The sequence below is a fragment of the Acanthochromis polyacanthus genome, chromosome 17 (assembly GCF_021347895.1).
Source record: "Acanthochromis polyacanthus isolate Apoly-LR-REF ecotype Palm Island chromosome 17, KAUST_Apoly_ChrSc, whole genome shotgun sequence".
NCBI lineage: Eukaryota > Metazoa > Chordata > Actinopteri > Pomacentridae > Acanthochromis > Acanthochromis polyacanthus.
Genome location: NC_067129.1, coordinates 17,884,339 through 17,902,039, shown reverse-complemented (window position 1 = coordinate 17,902,039; position 17,701 = coordinate 17,884,339). Strand labels below are relative to the sequence as shown.

General features: G+C 40.0%; 1 protein-coding gene across 3 annotated transcripts in view; it reads left to right on the top strand.

Moving 5' to 3' along the window:
• The window catches only part of gabra3 (gamma-aminobutyric acid type A receptor subunit alpha3), a 105,874-nt gene extending 89,069 nt beyond the window's left edge, over positions 1 to 16,805 (top strand). For 2 of the 3 annotated variants that reach the window (XM_051937861.1, XM_022206543.2), the window contains 4 exons: positions 1,742 to 1,894; positions 4,492 to 4,697; positions 11,612 to 11,650; positions 11,793 to 16,805. In XM_051937861.1, coding sequence (XP_051793821.1) covers positions 1,742 to 1,894; positions 4,492 to 4,697; positions 11,612 to 11,650; positions 11,793 to 12,113 — 719 coding nt within the window. In that variant the 3' untranslated portion in view covers positions 12,114 to 16,805. The remainder of the gene's footprint in view (positions 1 to 1,741; positions 1,895 to 4,491; positions 4,698 to 11,611; positions 11,651 to 11,792) is intronic. The other variant, XM_022206544.2, reaches the window with a different exon arrangement.
• The last annotated feature ends 896 nt before the right edge of the window (positions 16,806 to 17,701 follow it).

The window sequence follows — 17,701 nt, the reverse complement described above, 5'->3', positions numbered from 1 at the left end:
TTAGCTTGAAAGTCGACTCTGAAGAAGAGCCTCTGGGACAGCTGCAGTCAGACCTCCACAAAGAAGAAAGCAAACTTTTGAAAGTGAACGGACGAGATACAGATGATTATTTGCAAATGAAGAAAGATGTTTGGTAGAATGTTCCTTTTGCTCATCCTAGAAGAATATACATTACCTCTTTTTTATTTTAAAATGATTGTTTTATCTTTCTGTCCTTAATGATGTTCAGAGAGATTTCTTTACACCTCAAGGCAAGGTTTCTTCCAACATGTAGTTTCACGGTACCAACTATAAGGGAGCCAGACTCCTCATAAAAGGATACAGGCTCCTCTGAAAACATCTAACCATCCATTATCTATACACCGCTTAATCCTCATTAAGGTCACAGGGGGGCTGGAGTCTATCCCAGCTGACTTAGGGCGAAGGCAGGGGACAACCTGGACAGGTCACCAGTCTATCAAAAGGCTATATATAGAGAAACAATCACTCTCACATCTACGGACAATTTAGAATCATCAATTAACTTGAGCATGTTTTTGGACTGTGGGAGGAAGCTGTAGTACCTGGAGAAAACCCACACATGCACAGGGAGAAAATGCAAGCTCCACGAAGAAAGATCCCAGGCCTAGGCCAGTGCATCTCTGAGGGGAACCACTGGTCGTCTCCGGCTGCAGCCTCCACCACCGGGGTGATACAGCTGCAGCGAGTACAATACCATAGAACCAACAGGGAGAGCAGTGGTTGGCGAAGGGACTTCAGTACCAAGGGATATGAGGCTGTTATTAACCAGAGAGGAGTATATGGGGCATTTGGTGATGCAACTTAAATTTATTGTTATCTACTGTCAAGTTGGTTTTGCATCGAACGCATTATAGTGAAAATGTCGAGCAATCAGTGCTCTTGATGAAATGTCTTTTGTTGATATCGTTTTATCTCCCAGGCCTAGTCAGCATAGATGTGTCAAAACAGACATGGCAGATTTACAAATATTGGTTTTACCAAAATATCCTTATCGAAGCCAAGCGACTCTGAAGAGCAAACCGATCCAAAGGGGTCTCCGGCCACAAATGCTTGCACTGATTGTAATAGTTTCTCCAGAGTCAGCTGAGATAGGCTCCAGCACCCTCCGCAACCCTAGTGAGGAATAAAGCGGTGTGTAGAGAATGGATGGACGGATGATTGTAATAGTGATAAATAAAAGTTAAATCCAGCTTTTTGTAAATGTCTCCCTATAAAATACAGAAAAATGGCTTAGTTCACCTTGGTTTCTGCACAGGAGCCTCTTTGCCGTGAACTCTGTCCTTCAATAGAACTTCAGCATCACCTGATTTGTATCAAAATCATTGAAGTTTGCGATGTCACCTTCCACTTCTTTCATTTCCATTCTTTCTTGTACTTTTATGAATATGTCCTAGTGTAAACTGACTTAAATAGAGGTCAGCCATGTAACATTTTTTATGTAAAATTCACATCACATTCTCTGTGGAATAATTTTGAGCACATGGTGTCGTTTAGCCAACATTTTCTATGTTTTCATACAGTTTAATTGCTCCTCTAAGGGACTGGCGATAATCCTCATGAGCTACTTTGATGATCCAAGTGTACATTTAATGATCTTACTTAATAAATCCATCTCGGAATATTTGAACTTGTGTTGCTCCCAGCTGGGCATAGCTGTACTACTAATTATGACCCTGTCTTCTCTTCCCTTCTCTCTCTCTTTGTCTTTCCTTTCCCTCAGGAGAATATGTAGTGATGACAACATATTTCCATTTGAAAAGGAAAATTGGCTATTTTGTGATTCAAACCTACCTTCCGTGCATCATGACTGTCATACTGTCTCAGGTCTCCTTCTGGCTAAACAGAGAATCGGTTCCTGCGCGCACTGTGTTTGGTGAGTGCCATCTTACGTTTTGAATCCGACCGAACAAATTCAATGAATGATTCAGATAATTTGTGGAGGGGGGATTTTAAAGTACAAGGTAAGAACAAAACAAATGTGGAGAGCTGCATTTGTTCACACCATCAGTAAACTGCAAAACAACTGAAGGGCTTTTAAGGGGGAAAAAAAAAATGTTTCTGCACGAAAAGTTCTAATTCTAAACATAATGTATGAAACAGAGCTTGGTGCATTCGGGTGCACATGAGCATGCAAAGTAATTTATTTTTTCCAAGGCTTTTATCACAGTATTGACTTGATCCTACCTCTGTAACTGCAAACTCTAATTAATTAAGGATTAGTAGAAACAAAGTCGGAAAATATGACTCAGGAAAAGTGTGGCGGTTGATGGATGAGGTGCTGCATCTCTTGATGAGGATGTTCAACTGGTTGGAAGAGTTTCTTCTGAGAGTACTAGGTGTTATAGACAAAATCTAACATCCGTTTTTAACAACTAAGATTATCCTACTTACGTTACCATGGATTCTCACCAACTGTTGGACTGCACATTGACAGCAGTGCAACAACAGATCAGTTATAAGGAAAACATTAAATTAAATCCTCATTATTTAGTCTTAGTGACAGTGGTACCGTTATTCCAGAAGGCACCAACACATTTCAACAAATGTCTTTGGTTAGAAAGCCTTATTTCCAAAGTGTTCATGGATATTATTTATAGTCAACACTAATTCAATTTAATATGCAACTATTCTCATCACACTTGATCATGTTTTCTCCATTTGTACTATGAATTATAATGGGCTCAATTTGTCCATGGCAATTCATGTTAAGAACATTGCGTCTCCTTAGATCACCTAACACTCGGAAATGAAATCTAATTTTCCATTCCCCTTATTTGTGGCTATTGTGTTGCATCATCTGTAAGAGTGCCCTTTAACCTGTGCTTCTTAAATAATTAGCATTTTGATTTGAAAATGAAGCGCACGTGTACGTGAACCGGCATGCATTGTACAATAGGCGTTGAAGAGCATGCAAAGCAAAGAGCTGTTTGGGATATTAAAATGTTCCAGCTCACCGTACCTACGAATTCTGAGTAAGCACATCTCCAAATATGTCCCCTGGAACAGTCGTCTGAAAATCATTTCAGTTACATAAGAAACTCAATTTCTAGAGCACAATTTCCTTCACATCAGAGAGTAGTTGCAATCAGTGTTGTTTTCTGAAGGGAATGATTGAAACATAACTGTTGAGGACACAGTTCCAATCAGGGCTGTACTTCATGTTCTCACCATCACACTGATCAGTCTTCCTGTTGAGTTCTCAGCTTTATATCATAACAGTCATTAGCAGCTGTTCTGTTCCATTGTAGGCTTTCAAGCTGTATTTTGTAGGCATGATTAAATACTTCTTGATTTACACTTGGATTTTATTTCTGACATCTTGTTACTTCAAGCACCCCCTTGTCCTCATCTTACCTGACAGCAATTAATCCCTGAGCTAATACAGACTACTTTCTGTGCAGCTAATATGCCAGTTAAAGTGAAACATGGCACACAGTTTAAATGGTAGAACATGATCAAGTTATACAAAATGCATTACCTGAAAAATCTATCACTTTCTAGCCTTGAGATTAATCTTTAGGTCATAATTTCTAATTCCTCACCTGTGACCTCCCTGCTCTCCAGCACAACATTCCTTTTTAAAGTCTCCTATGTATCCATCCTATATCAGATGAGATAGGCTGGAGACGTGATTTTTATCTGGCTCGATGGGCACCCATTGTCCGAGTCACATTTCATTCCAAGCAACACTGACTGTTAAGGCTGGAATGTGAAATGAGCTGCGAAATTTCTACATCAGGGGATTCATTTCCAAATTAATTAATTTTAGCGGACGGACGTCTGCTGTTCACTTTTAACATGGTGGGTAATTTGCCATTTTTACCGAAGATAACCTTTGCACACAATCCTGCAACGGCGTCTGCTTGCACTAAACGTTTGCAGGACCACAGTATGTGTTTGTTTCTGTATAAGCCAAAGGAAAGATTTTTGTTTTACAACTTGGTATTACAAGGGACTGTATTGATGCCAGAAACACATGCATTAAATGGTTTGGACAAAAATGCAGCCTGAAACATCCCTTATAACGGTTCACTGCACCAAGAAGGCTAGCTCCTTGTAGTTTTAACCTACAAGACTGACCCACTATACTTGCAATGTTTATGCACCACTGAATTGTGTCAGCAGTATCAGGCTCAACTTTCTGATTTCCTACAGTAGGTTATGTAAAGCTCTGCAATGCAGTGAACCACAATTTTTTTTTCATAGCTGCTACCTAAATGTAATCTTAAGCTCAAAACGTAGTTTAGATTAGATTTTTTTTTTGTAGTGTTTTAATCATAGCACATTCTTTAAGTTTCACACAACTTTTTTTCTCCTAGATCTCAAGAGAAACTGACACATTAAGAGTAATGATTACTGAAATCTTTGATGGCAAAACCCAAGGCCAAATCTGACTCAAGTTGTAAAAACTTTCCTGCAAGTGTGTCTTTAAAAAGAAGAACTTTACTGATCTTTCCATTCTGTCCTTAGGGGTCACCACTGTCCTAACCATGACCACCCTGAGCATCAGTGCTAGAAACTCCCTCCCTAAGGTGGCCTATGCCACTGCCATGGACTGGTTCATGGCTGTGTGCTATGCCTTTGTCTTCTCTGCCTTGATTGAGTTTGCCACAGTCAACTACTTCACCAAGCGCAGCTGGGCATGGGATGGGAAAAAAGAGGGCATGGAAATAAGGGTGAGTGACACTTGTTTAAAACAGATTCATATTTTAAAAAAGAATTAATGGAAATGTCTCGCCTACACTTGCGATTCATCACAGCACATCAGCGTTAACAATCACAAATACTGTCATCGCAAAAAACGAAATGCAAAGCATTTTTTCTGAACAGAGTCTCTTGACACTTTTCTTGCCGATTATCATCATTTTTTTGATCAAAAATGCTTCAAGCTGCTCAGAAATTCATCATTTTACACTGGAGGAGTGATGAGGGGAAATTGCACGTTGGAAACACTGATAGAAAGTTCCCTCTTTAACGCAGCCCGGAGTACTCCATAAAGACTATAAAGAGACCTTTTATTTATTCATTACCAGCCAAATGGAACAGGGACAGTGGGGCGGAACAGTGAGAAGAAACAGAGGTAAACTCCCAGAGACATTGGCCCTGATTTACGATGGCAGCATATGTTCAGCTCCCATCCTAAAGTCAGTGCGGCTCATTGTCCCACTAAAAAATTGTATCCTTACAGCAAGATTTACACGTTTTAGGGATACTGTTTATTTAGCGAGTGTGCAGTCTTTAAATTAAATCACCTAGGTATTTTGAGTAAGGAAGCTGGTAAATCACAACTTAAAGACTTTTAAATTGTCATTTGTGCTGGCTGTTGGTATGTTGTTTATGAGGGCACAGAAGAGAGTAAATGTACAGTAAGGTAGGAAAGCAGACATACAAATGGGTATCTGGTATTTCAGCACAAAGAAGTTTTCTCTGCTTCACCCCATTTAAAAGGACAAGTCAAATGTGGTTGCAATAGTCCAAACAAGTTGCTCTTCTCTGTATCCGATCACATAAATAATGTCTGTTGTGATTCTCATGATAACCCCCAGCGCTTAGATTTACTGTAATTTCGGTGCTTTTTTATAACTCACATCGAATAAATAAAGATAAACAGCATGGGGTAGTATCAGAGCAAGCACAGAAACGATGAGGTAAATTAAAGCACAACCTGAGGCTGTGCAGAAAATTTATTTATCTTTATGACTTTGCTTTATATTCTTCTTTCATTTCCACATAAGCCTGATTGAGGTTAAATATTGTGTAAATTGTGCGTTTTGCAATTTTTTAAAACTTATATAATGCTATGTCAGATGCTCATGCTATACATGGTCAAAGCTTTAACTTCAAGAAAATATATGGAGGAAAGCCTGCTGCAGTTCAAAAGCTCAAGCTTCATCCTCCTCTGAATGCCTTGTTCAGAATGTTTCCTCCATTTGTCTTAAATTTACTCCAGATCTTTCACGCATGTCTACAAACAGCTGTCTTTTGTTGCTAAGGCTGTTGCTAAGGTCAGTGGGTTGTTAGTGTTGTGCAGTTACATATTTCGGACTGGATTTGGGCTTGATCTTGTTCAGATGTGTTGAAGAAGCGGACATTTTGAGCACAGAATGAGGAAAAAAAGTGGAATCACACAACTGTTTGTTGACAGACTGTGGAAGTCTGCTGGCTGAGGGGCAACTTCCGAGCCAGCGAGTCAGAACAGGGGCACATAGGAAGTGGGGTAGGAGCTACAACAGACGGGCCAAGCCGCATAAAAACCTAGAATAACTTCAGTAGAAGATAACGGTTATGGGCTGTAAATCATGTAAAGATATGTCTGTATGAGCCCCAGATTAAAAGGTACAAGCCTGATGCATGACATGCCTTTAAAAAAAATCCATATTGTGCACATTTACAGGTTTCTAATTGTAATTTTGAGGTCTGCTCAAATATGTTTCCATGCTTTAATGTTCAAAAAACACATTGTTTCTCTCATACTGTACTTTGCTGTAGCACCCCTTTCTCAGTCTGAAACGCTGCATTTTAGCTTCTGTCTCTTTAAGACCTCCCTCCTGAGAATCCCAGTCTGCCCTGATTGGTCAACTGGTCACCTATGTACCATAATGTCAGCTCTCTGAGCATGGGGATGTACTCCAAGCAGTAGTGGCTGTTGTGGGGAAATAACAGCAGAAGCTGCTCATTCTTTGTTTGAGAGCATGCGAAACTTGCTGCGAGGCAAACATTATGAAAACGTGTTACATGGTAATGCAGATAAGTAATAAAAGAAAAGCCCGGACTTCAAAACAGACCTTTCAGGTAGGTAAGGAACAGTATTTTCTGGGAGAGAGAGAGAAACTCCCTTTGGCATGGACTAGGGGCTTTTTAAGTTTGCAGATGTTTTACATACTATATAACACTAAAGGAAAGGGAAAAATCCAAAAAACTAAACAGACTTTAGGAAATGCACAAGACAATAATTAACAACAGAAACAATAAGCTGAAATGGAATTCTTCAAGCATTTTATATTCCGAATTGTTGACAGCATATTAACAGTGGCCACAGTGAAAAGATGGCCTCCTGGGATGTCTCCAAATCATAAAAATCAGATGAAACATGAAGCATCATAATGGCAAATAGCGTCGAGGTAAACACTGTTGCTAGTAACACTTCTACCAGCCACAGAATTAGAAATAAGGCGAAAGTTATTTCTTCTGTGACAGACGGTGCCACAAACACAATTTCTGCTACTAATGTACAAACTGTTTGACACAATCAGAACAGCCTCCCCAATTTTTTTGTACCTTGACATTTGGTCCTCGGAGTGATTGGCAGAAATGCATACTGCTGCCACAGAACTTTTCGGTCGGCGGGGATAATTTGCAGAGTTAAATTGCTGCAGAGTGGAGGGTTTTTGCTTTTCCTTTTTCCCCCCCTTTTGATGGCTCGTCTTAATGGCAACAGCCGGGACTGCGTTCTCAGGGGCTGTGCTGAGCATGCAGTTGTCATGACAGATAAAAAAGAATGGGGTCACAGAGGGAGACATGGCACTCCCATCACACTCCCTGCTAGAATGAGCTACTGGAAAGCAAGACGATCAGACTGCATATACTTTATCCTTTTGTTAAGGACAAAACAAGCGCGGGGGAGGAAAATTGAAAGATAAGTGTTCGGGAGATAGGCCTTTCTTTTTGAAAATACGGTCTCTTGTCATCAGAGGTAGGGTTTCAGCCACCCCTTCTACCGGAACCAAATGATGACTTCATCACCCCCAGGCTGCTGCTTTTTTTGGTCTGAAATGGTGAGCTGTAGACAAGTCTATGCACACTAATTTGCTTTGCTGGTTATGGAGCTTCTTTGCCATTTTCTTCCTTTTCTGTCGCCTAACACTGTGTTTGACAAGCGATCTATCTAATTAGCTCTCCCCTCGCCGGCTGAAGGTGTGCTTATTACAGAAATTAGCCGGTGGGGAGTTTGGTTGGAATGAAAGCGTGCGCATTCATGGCACTCCGTGACACATGATTGGACACTACAGTGTTAGAAATTATGTGCTGTTTTCATCTGCAGAGGCACCAGCACTGGCTGATGGTGTACGAGTTTCTCTGCTGGAGACAAAGAGTGATCATAGTTTCACATGTATCTGCACCTGCAGCCCAAATGATCTACAGACATTTGAAGACAGTAATTTCTGAGCCTGTCATCAGTCCTCTCCATGTTTTGTCAGTATTACAAAGCTATTGAACAACAGGGAAGTTTCCAATGTTGTGTGATGGCAAAGCAAAACTTTATTCTGGAAGTTTGATGTACTCAAGTGGAAAAAACAAAGTTGAGCTGTCATTTCTGGAGGCATCTTGTCATTACCTTTTGTGATGAGAATATTTTCACACCTGTTTTGTTTGAAGTGGTTATGCTTGGGAAGCTTCCCCTAAAGCCGGGCTCACACTACAGGGGTTTTGAAATCCTCACAGATTTCAGAATCAGGTTGCATCACACATGAAGAGGAACTTCACAGATATACTTCTCTCTGATCTCCGACATGCACACGCTACATGATTTGAAAATAATGGCACATCACACACTACAGGATATTAAGATTATCGTGCTACAGGGAGCAATGCTCCGCCGCACGTGAGCTCATGTGGTGCAACACTAATAATACTTTACAGTGAAAACTAAAGCTGAAAGTTAAACAAGTCTGGATGAGAAAACAGATGGAAGATGCGGTCAACGTGGGTTGTTTATTCTTTAGTGAGAACTGGGGGTGAAATTTTAACTATCAGTTTTAATATCTGTGGTTGGCTAATGTTGGCCTTGAGAGCTAGATTGTTCAGCATTGATTGGCACACAGCAGCTGCTGCTTCTGGCAGTAGTAGGTTAATCATAACAAGCCAGATTTTAACTTGTAAATATCAAGCATTTTTGATATTAATCAAAGCAGCTCTGATGAGTCTGCAAGCAGTTTGGGAGTTGTGCACAGGATCTGTGAATGCTCTGTAAATACCTGACTAACCATCTTTAACCATTGTATGACTGCCCGTTGGTTCCATCATCACTGGATGCAGAGTTTTATAGTCTGCAGTATAACAGTGCTGCTTTTCAGTAGAAGTTGTGAAAAGCACCACAATTACCTCCAGAAAAGCAGAGACTTGTTTTTAAGTGTTGTGTTTTGTTAAGAAATTAATCTGAAATAAAGGAGCAAGGAACCAACAGGGGGGCAAAGGAGAAACAAGAAAAAAATAACACAGGAACACATAAAAGGGAAGCAAGTGTTTGGCAAAACCAGCATTTTCTCCGTTTTGGGATTGCAAAGCATGTTTAATTAACACCGTCTGACAGGTAGTCTGTAACACAACCTGCTGTGATGAGTTTAAGCTGAGGCCACCTCTACAACTACCAGATTTGCAAAAAAATTGGTAGTGCAAGTGCCACTCGAACACACACACACACACACACAGACAAACACGAGGACACGAGCGGGGACATTGTGGCTCCCTATACACAGTCTGTACACTCATACACCCACATGCTCACATACTTGAGGCTATTAAATATGCCAACACCTCATCTCCAATCTTAGAGAGGGACAGACTGTCACAAGGTTCGGTTATACGCACACATGCACACACTGAGCTCCAAACAGCAGGACACAGCAAGGCACAATTACCCCCAGGACACTTAATCACACTCATAAAGAAATTCTGATGCAACAATTTGCAGAAGTAGCAAAGACAAGGTCAATAGATGCATTGTATTCGGGGGGGTATTTGTGCCTGCAGCTAGCCAAATGACTTTGAATGGTGCACAAGAATCTTTGGCCGGAAGTAAATTATGTGCTGTGTCATGTTGGGTTCATAAAAACATGCATACAGCCTGATGCCACATACGGTTTCCCCAATAATTAGACCATATAAATTACTGCCCATTACAGCCCAGCTAAATAGCAGCAGAAAATTACTTTGTATAGCTCATTTGTCAGGTTACCATGCAAAGAACATCCATAATGCCAAAGACTGCAGAGCTTAGGGGGCTATGATTAAGGTCATATGACGTGTTCTAGCAGTCATTCCCCTTTTCCTGCTGACGTAAGCCATCGCTGTGATGGAGGAGGCTCATAGTAGTGTTAGATGTGGAAGAATCAATATCACGGAGGACTATCTGGTTATCAGGGGGCATCAGTGCGACTCTTCGTCTCTCTCTGTTCAAATTGACTTAGGATAGTAGACCCTGGAGGCTGTGGTTCACCATTCTTCAGTTTAAAGCAATCAACTGTCTGCGAGCTTTGTTCGTTCCACGCATGCCTTGCTGCTGTTGCAGAGGAGCTTGAATGATGGTACTAATCCTGCTGTCCTGCTCACTTGAGGAGAAAACACACTTATCACGATAAACATATTTCTTCCATCACCTTGGACCAATAGTCTGAAACTTAACAGCAAGTTAATAACATCTTTGCGATACCTACTGCCGACATTATTCCACTGCTTGTCAAGAGGTCTCACGGTGAGTTGTATGAATACCAGTGACACTGAACAAACACAGTTCGTGACTTGTCGCATATAAAGCCATTTTCCTGCCTCCATTTGTGAGTCTTTGTGAATGTTGAGGATAAAGGGCCAACAAAACATTCGGTGACGAGCCGTGTGCTGACAGAGATCCACCGTGAAGCATTTTGGAAGAGAGGAGAAGGGGACATTAGTTATGCTAATTAAAAAGATGGAGTGAAGGGAAAAGGAAGGAAAATTAAATGAAGCCGAAAAAGTGGAGCAAAAATTAAAGCTGGGCTCAAAGCAAAAGTGAAAACAGGGAGCACTAAAAGTGAAACCCTGTTACTCGACACGCACTGCTTTAGTTTCGCTGCAGACCTTAAAGTGGCCACAGTAGGGATGGATGGTGTGAAGGAAATTACCAAAGCACAGACACACACACTGCATGCCACACAGGAAACTAAAACTCTGCCCGGTAATCAATCTTAGTGCCCTACTTGTTCTCCCACATCTACCATGTGCACTGTACTCCGCTAGGCTGACAGGATCCTCAAGTGATGCAACTTTAGCTATCCGAGAGAACCAATTTAGCAAATAAAACTCTGTCTCCCAGTGCGTTTTCAATATGAAAGACAGTCTAATGATTTCTGTCTAGTACTAAGACGACGGCAGTTTCTCCAGCCAGCTTTATTACACGCAGCCATTGTCGTGTTTGTTTTATCGCAAGCTGTTTGCCTGAAGAGGCCTGGCTGCTCTCATTGATACAAGTTGTCAGACATGTTTTCAGGCACTTTTATTTTGCTTTGTTTGTAATCCTGCTCTGTGCTGCTACTGCTACCGTTAGCAGTATCAGATGCCAGTCCAGCCCGGTTCTGCAATGGTGCAAAATCCAACTGTTCCTATTTTCTACACTCTTAATTTTACCAGCCTGATCGTTTTGTCATGATTTTTTTTTTTTTATCATGACCTTTTCTTTCTGCAATCCAGATTTGTATGATGCAGATTTGATTTGACAATATTAATAGTGTAAAATGTTAAAACAGTACTTCCAGGCAGATACTGATGAATAGAGTTTGTAAGTTGGGTAATTTTAATATAATTGGTAAACTTTTTTTCTTTTCTACTTTCTTTTCAGGAACCGTTTCAGGCTAACATGGCCAGGATTAAAGATATGGTTAGGCTTTTGTTTTGTTCTTGTGTGTGTCGTGTCTCGTGGTGTTGCTTCTATTTCCTCTTTATGAGTTCAAATGGAAGTATTGTTGAGTCTGTTGCTTCTCTCCTGACAACCTTTACTTTACTGCCTTTTTCCTTTTCAGAGAAGAGAATCTGCGACTTTGTCCAAAAAGGCAAACAACACCTTCAACATTGTTGGAACTACGTATTCCATCAACGTAGCTAAAGACCAAGGTTTAACAACCATTTCCAAGAGCGCCCCTGGAGCATCAGCCAAACACTCCTATCTGCATAAAATGGATGACCCCTACACAGAGGCCAAGAAATCCTACAACCGTGTCAGCAAAGTGGACAAGATATCGCGCATCATTTTTCCAGTTCTGTTCTTCATCTTCAACTTAGGCTATTGGGCCACGTATGTCAACAGAAAGCCCGCTATCATGAAGGCAAACAACCTAAACTGAATTTGACCAAATGCTAGGCTTGATCTGGTTTTGTTTGGAAGGTAGACAGCTTCGCAGGAGGCCAAGTCCGTCACATCTTATTGTGTGTATGTGTGTGCGCGCATGTTTTGTGTGTCTGTTTTTTCTTAAGCGTTTGATATTTTGCACGTCTGTATAGATGGAAGGCAAATTTAAACATACAGTAGATTCACATATAGTATTGGACCTCGGAGGAAGCACATTCTCACATCAGTGTGTTTGTGTAGCATTTCTTTTCTCCCCTCCACACTTAGCTCTGGCCCTGTTCCTTGTTGCGAGTAACTGTTTCTTTGCTGTATCTTGATTGCTTGCCGTTTCGTAGAGTAGTCAGATTGTGTTTCCACCATGTTTTGACATGTTTGCGCTTTGCTTATAATAAGTTAGAGCAAGCATGCATTCAAAGTTTTCATTCTAGCACATTACCAATGATAAGACTTTGACACCATGCATGCACACACAGACACACAGCGATGCATCAGAAAATGCCAGCAGAGCCGTTGGCTGGTCGCTTTACTGTGCTCTGATAGCTGGTGGAGGCCTGTATAGTTCCATAGGAACATCATTAATAATCGTCAGTGTCTGGCCTTCAGCTCGCGCTGAATCGCAACAGTCCCAATGCAGTATCATCTGGAATTGCTTTAGTGTCTCACGGGACTGCCTGTACATTTTCTAGTCCAGTAGCTCTTATTGTTTTAACTGGCTGAGTATGTTCAATGACAGAAGCTATGTGCCTTGGTAAATACACACATCATAAACAAAAAGGCTTTGACATGCTTACACTTGCATTTACAACACACGTATGCACTAAGGTCTATGTGTATGTTACATGCCAACATTTACTGGTGTCACTGCAGTATACGGCTGTGCCCCACCGACCATCAGCCCATGGGCATGGTCACCAAGAGTAAAATTGCCCATTAGTGTGGAAGGTTAGCAGACCTCTGCCTGTAAAAAGAGGAAGCAAAGAGATTAAAGGATCTAATGTAGTCCATAATAATTATGTGCATTTACGTTTTGACTCCTGGTGCGGTATCTCCGTGAGCTGAGCAGTCATGACAAAGTACCACCATTACCTCAGACTGAAGTCGAATTCTGGATTGCAGTTTCTTGTATGTTTTCTTTGGAATTGCAGCACTAGATATATTGCATATTAAATCATAGCAGACAGTCTTTATGTTTATAAGGCATACTGTGGGAGGCTCCTGGAGCCTTTACCTCCTCGTTTTCTTTGCATCGGTCACTGTAGTCATTTAGTTTCATTAGTTTTTCTGCATTTCTGCCTCGTTGTCAGCAAGATTTTGTGCCATGCTGTACACCTTCCCCTTTTATATTTTGTTGTGTAAAGTATGTTGTTGTTGATTTGATTGTCTACATATGCTGTACTGTTTTAGTGTTTTGTTGTAGACAACAAAGGCAAATACGTCACAATCACACAGTATTTCTAAACAAATTTCAGAGACACTATAGTTAATGGAGAAGAAAATACTGCAAAATTCTGTCAAACCGATAATAAAAAAAAAAAAAAAAAAAAAAGATTGCCCGATTTCTCCAACAATCAATTAGATCAGCTAAATTGCTATGAGAAATTCCTGGTCAACACAAAGTGATGATCTGTGTTGCACATCAGGTTTGTCTCCAGTTGCACTAAGTGTCTCCAACTTTTGTTTCCATCTGTTAAGTGACATCTGTATTTTGGGGTGACTTTCTGTACTTATGTGTTGAATTCAGTCTGTGTTTATACAGATGTTTTGTAATTCCAAATCTTTTTCTGCTGCTTTTTTGGCCAAACACACTGGATCCCCCCCCCCCCATTATCTTAAATATAGACTCTCTGATGACCACTGTACTTGAGAACCCACAATGCAGTCAATCTCCTCAAACTGCATCTACAGCAGTAAGCCTAGGAGAAGGAGTGAACTGTATTGTGGCCTCTGTAAAAGGTTTGTTAATTACACAAACCATGTACAACGTAATAGTCATAAGTTTATGCATGACAATCTGTACATGTCTATGTCTGCAACCTTCAGTGGTGTTCGACACTCTGACATAGGGTTTAGTATCAGTGTTTCTATAGTTCATCCCAGTCATAGCCTCAGCAGCATCTGTATAAACACACTTCAACTCAAATGATTTGAGCATATTGATGTGACGCTTGTATTTTACAGCTGGCAGAGCTCTGAAAGTGTTCCCTCATTTGGTGTAACACAGATTCCACGTTTCACTCAGTATCCACGTACACTTGGCTAGCACAACATCCATTTCAGTTAACATAAAAACACAAAGTGAGGAAAGGGGAGGCAGTTTTCATACATCTATGGAGATGCATGACCACAACTATAAATATTATTTTAGTTCTGACCATGGAGACCGATGAAGTTTACTCTCCATCTCGTGCACGTGGACTTAGTAGACAAACTGCTTCCATTTTCAACACAAATGGAGCAGAATGAGCATCTCCTGGAAAGTCATTTTCTGTTTGACACTAACAACAAATGGACTGGCATATTAAAGTATGACATTATAAACTCTCCGATATAATTGTGAGGAACTTAAATTAGCCAATCAAATTTTTACAGACAAATGACATTTATAATTACAAACCCAGTGAACCAGATCCCTGTTTATTAGCAATATTTATTACCTCCACATATTTCTGAACACCGCAGGCAAATAACCAACATCCTGCTGCAGATAGTATGGATTTTTGAATCAAATATATTTCATAAAGTGATGTACTGTTCCTGTGAAGCACCCTGTCCCTTTTTCAGACTCAATTTTTATCATTTTGTCTCAAACAGACCTATTTATCATACACATCTGCTGAAGGTGTATTAGGCCTGCTGGCTGCAGCTAATTCGGGATCTGATGACACACAGCACTAATGTTTATGTATGATTCCTCTGAGTAATGCGATAGAGGGAGTGCAGGTAAATAGATCTGAGCAGCAGTCACTGAATATTTCAAATGCATTTGTAAAATAACTTGCATTTAAGACAGTTTTTCTTCTAAGTGACACAACTGTCTTGGTTATAAATATTACTAAAATGCCCACAGGCTCCTGTCATGTCAGTATTTTGTATAATGTGGTAACCAAAGATGAATTCACACAGTAGCCTCATGGGTATTCTGTAGTGAAAACAGATGTAATTCAGCCTCATTAACAATGCAAAAGTTGTTTTGTGAGCCTGTTAAAAAAAGTGAAAAAAAATCTCTCTATATATATATATTTGTGAATGTTTGTTAAATTCTGTATCTTAAATTGTCCAATTAGCCATATTAGGATAACAAATGTTCCTCACAGAAGCCATGAATACAAACAAAATATTTATAGAAAAGCAAAAAAAAAAAAAAAAAAAAAACCTTCTTTGGGGCAGTGAGTTTTGTCAGCATCTTTCCATCTCAAGTGGTTCATCAGAAGTTTTATTTAGATGTTGGCGTATTCCACTAGAGATGCGACACTTGAATATTTCATGGATTTCTTCCTTTATTCTGTATGGTAATAGTCCTGTCTGTGCATTGGACGACACATGTACCAACTGGAAGAAATTGTTAAAATTAGCCGTACCTTATGCAGGATTATCATTTTTGTTCACACATCTTGAAAGTCTGTGCTTAGCCATTAAGAGAAAACACTTCCAGAGCTACAAAGCCAAAACCTCTGCAGCTGAAGTACAGTAAAATCACTGTCATTCAAACAGCTCACACTAATAACTCAATGGCCATGGCAAACAAAACATGCATTGGTGCAAAAATAATAGATGACTGATTGATGGAGTTGTAGTAAAACGGTTCTTTGAAGAGTATACATGGACACCTGCCATATTAGGACAAAGGTTTCTGGGAATTCAGATATTTTTTAACATTCCTGAGGGGTTTTGATAAACAGGACTCTACTGTGTTGCCATTTAGGTTTGGTTATGACTGCGTTATTCATGTGGTGAGTTTTTTCCTCACAGGGCCAGAGTTAACTTCAGCAGAAACATGTCATCCTATAAAACACAGTATATTAAGACTATTACTATACTAATATATTTATGCTATTCAGTACAGCATTAAATATTCTGTTTTTTACAACATAACCTCTACAGCATTGATGCAAATCCCCTAATGCGTAGAAAGCCGTAGGCAAATAGATAAACTAAACAAATTAATAAACTAAATGGCAACACTTGTAATTGCTCAGATTAGTGTAACTAAGTTGTGAATTTGTAGATATTGTGAAATCAATTCCAATAGTTTTTGTGAATATTGATATGTCACGTCATTTATTTTTACATTTAATGAGTACTGCTGTCTTACATCAAGCTCTGTAACACTACGTGTTATGGTATTATAAAGACGTACAGTAGAGATTATATTCATCAAGCTATTTACAGGATCAGTACCTTGTGTGCACTTTTCAAACCTAACTGTGAATTAGCAGCTGTCTGCAAGCAGAGTTGTACACACTGTGTTCTCTCTCCAGCAATTTCACTGCATGTCCCTACGCATTGAGAGATCAAAGACTTCCTCCACAAAGACGGCTCCGGGAACTTTGTGGACTTTGTGTTTTTGTTGGGAAGTGCTCTCTATATGCTCAGTGACTGGACTCTGTATGTTGCCCTCTCTTGTTCATGTGCTTACTGTATGACATGTAGCAAATGGAAATGGGGATTAAAAGGACAATGTATTTTGTCTCGGAGTTATAAGGCACTTCTTAGTCACATTCAAGCCTGAAAAACGTGCACACTTTCAACACGGTGGACTCGTCTGATGTTCCCTACGATGCTCATTTGACATATTTCTGTCGGACTCAGTCTTTGTCGGTGCTGTGCATGCAAGTCCTTTTGTTTGTGCTGTTTACACTGTGATTGATTAGAGGGGAAAAAATAAGCAGTACAATATGAGGACATCGTACAGGGAGCAAACACACTGCACACATTCAAATCGAAGTACAGTCATCTAAAGATCGCTCTATTTCTATGACAAACAACTCACCGTACCTGTGACTACTGTACATTACATACAAAACAGGTAAAACATCCAAGGCAGAACCTATAGCTTAAAGTATACTTTGTACATTTCACCATTTCTACTGGATATTTAATGTTGTGCCTCATTCTTGCCCATTAGTATTTATTGTCCAAATTGGATTCTGAATGGAAAGCTACATTATTTAAATCTAAGCATATTTGTAGTCATAAATTCTTAGAATTACACCTAACAAGGAAGTCAGCAGGTATACACTAGGACTGCCACTAAAGAGTTTTTCAGTTGATTTATCTTGTATTTTACGGATTAGCTGACCAATCTAAACGATTAACTCTCCTCCCGAAAGACAAGTCTAAGAAACAGTTTCATTCGAGTTCATCTTATTTTTGAGTCTTCAGCTGTACCAGTGTCTCTAGCAGCTACAAGGATACAGTTTTGCTTCGTACACTTTACAAAATACCTTTCTGTGCTGTGATAATCTGAACTACTTTATAAACTTTTGAAGTCCTTGGTGGTCAGACTCTGGTGCAGCCTGTATTTTCTAAAACTGAAGCACTGAATACACCTGACAAATGATTACAGCAAAAAGCTACTGACAT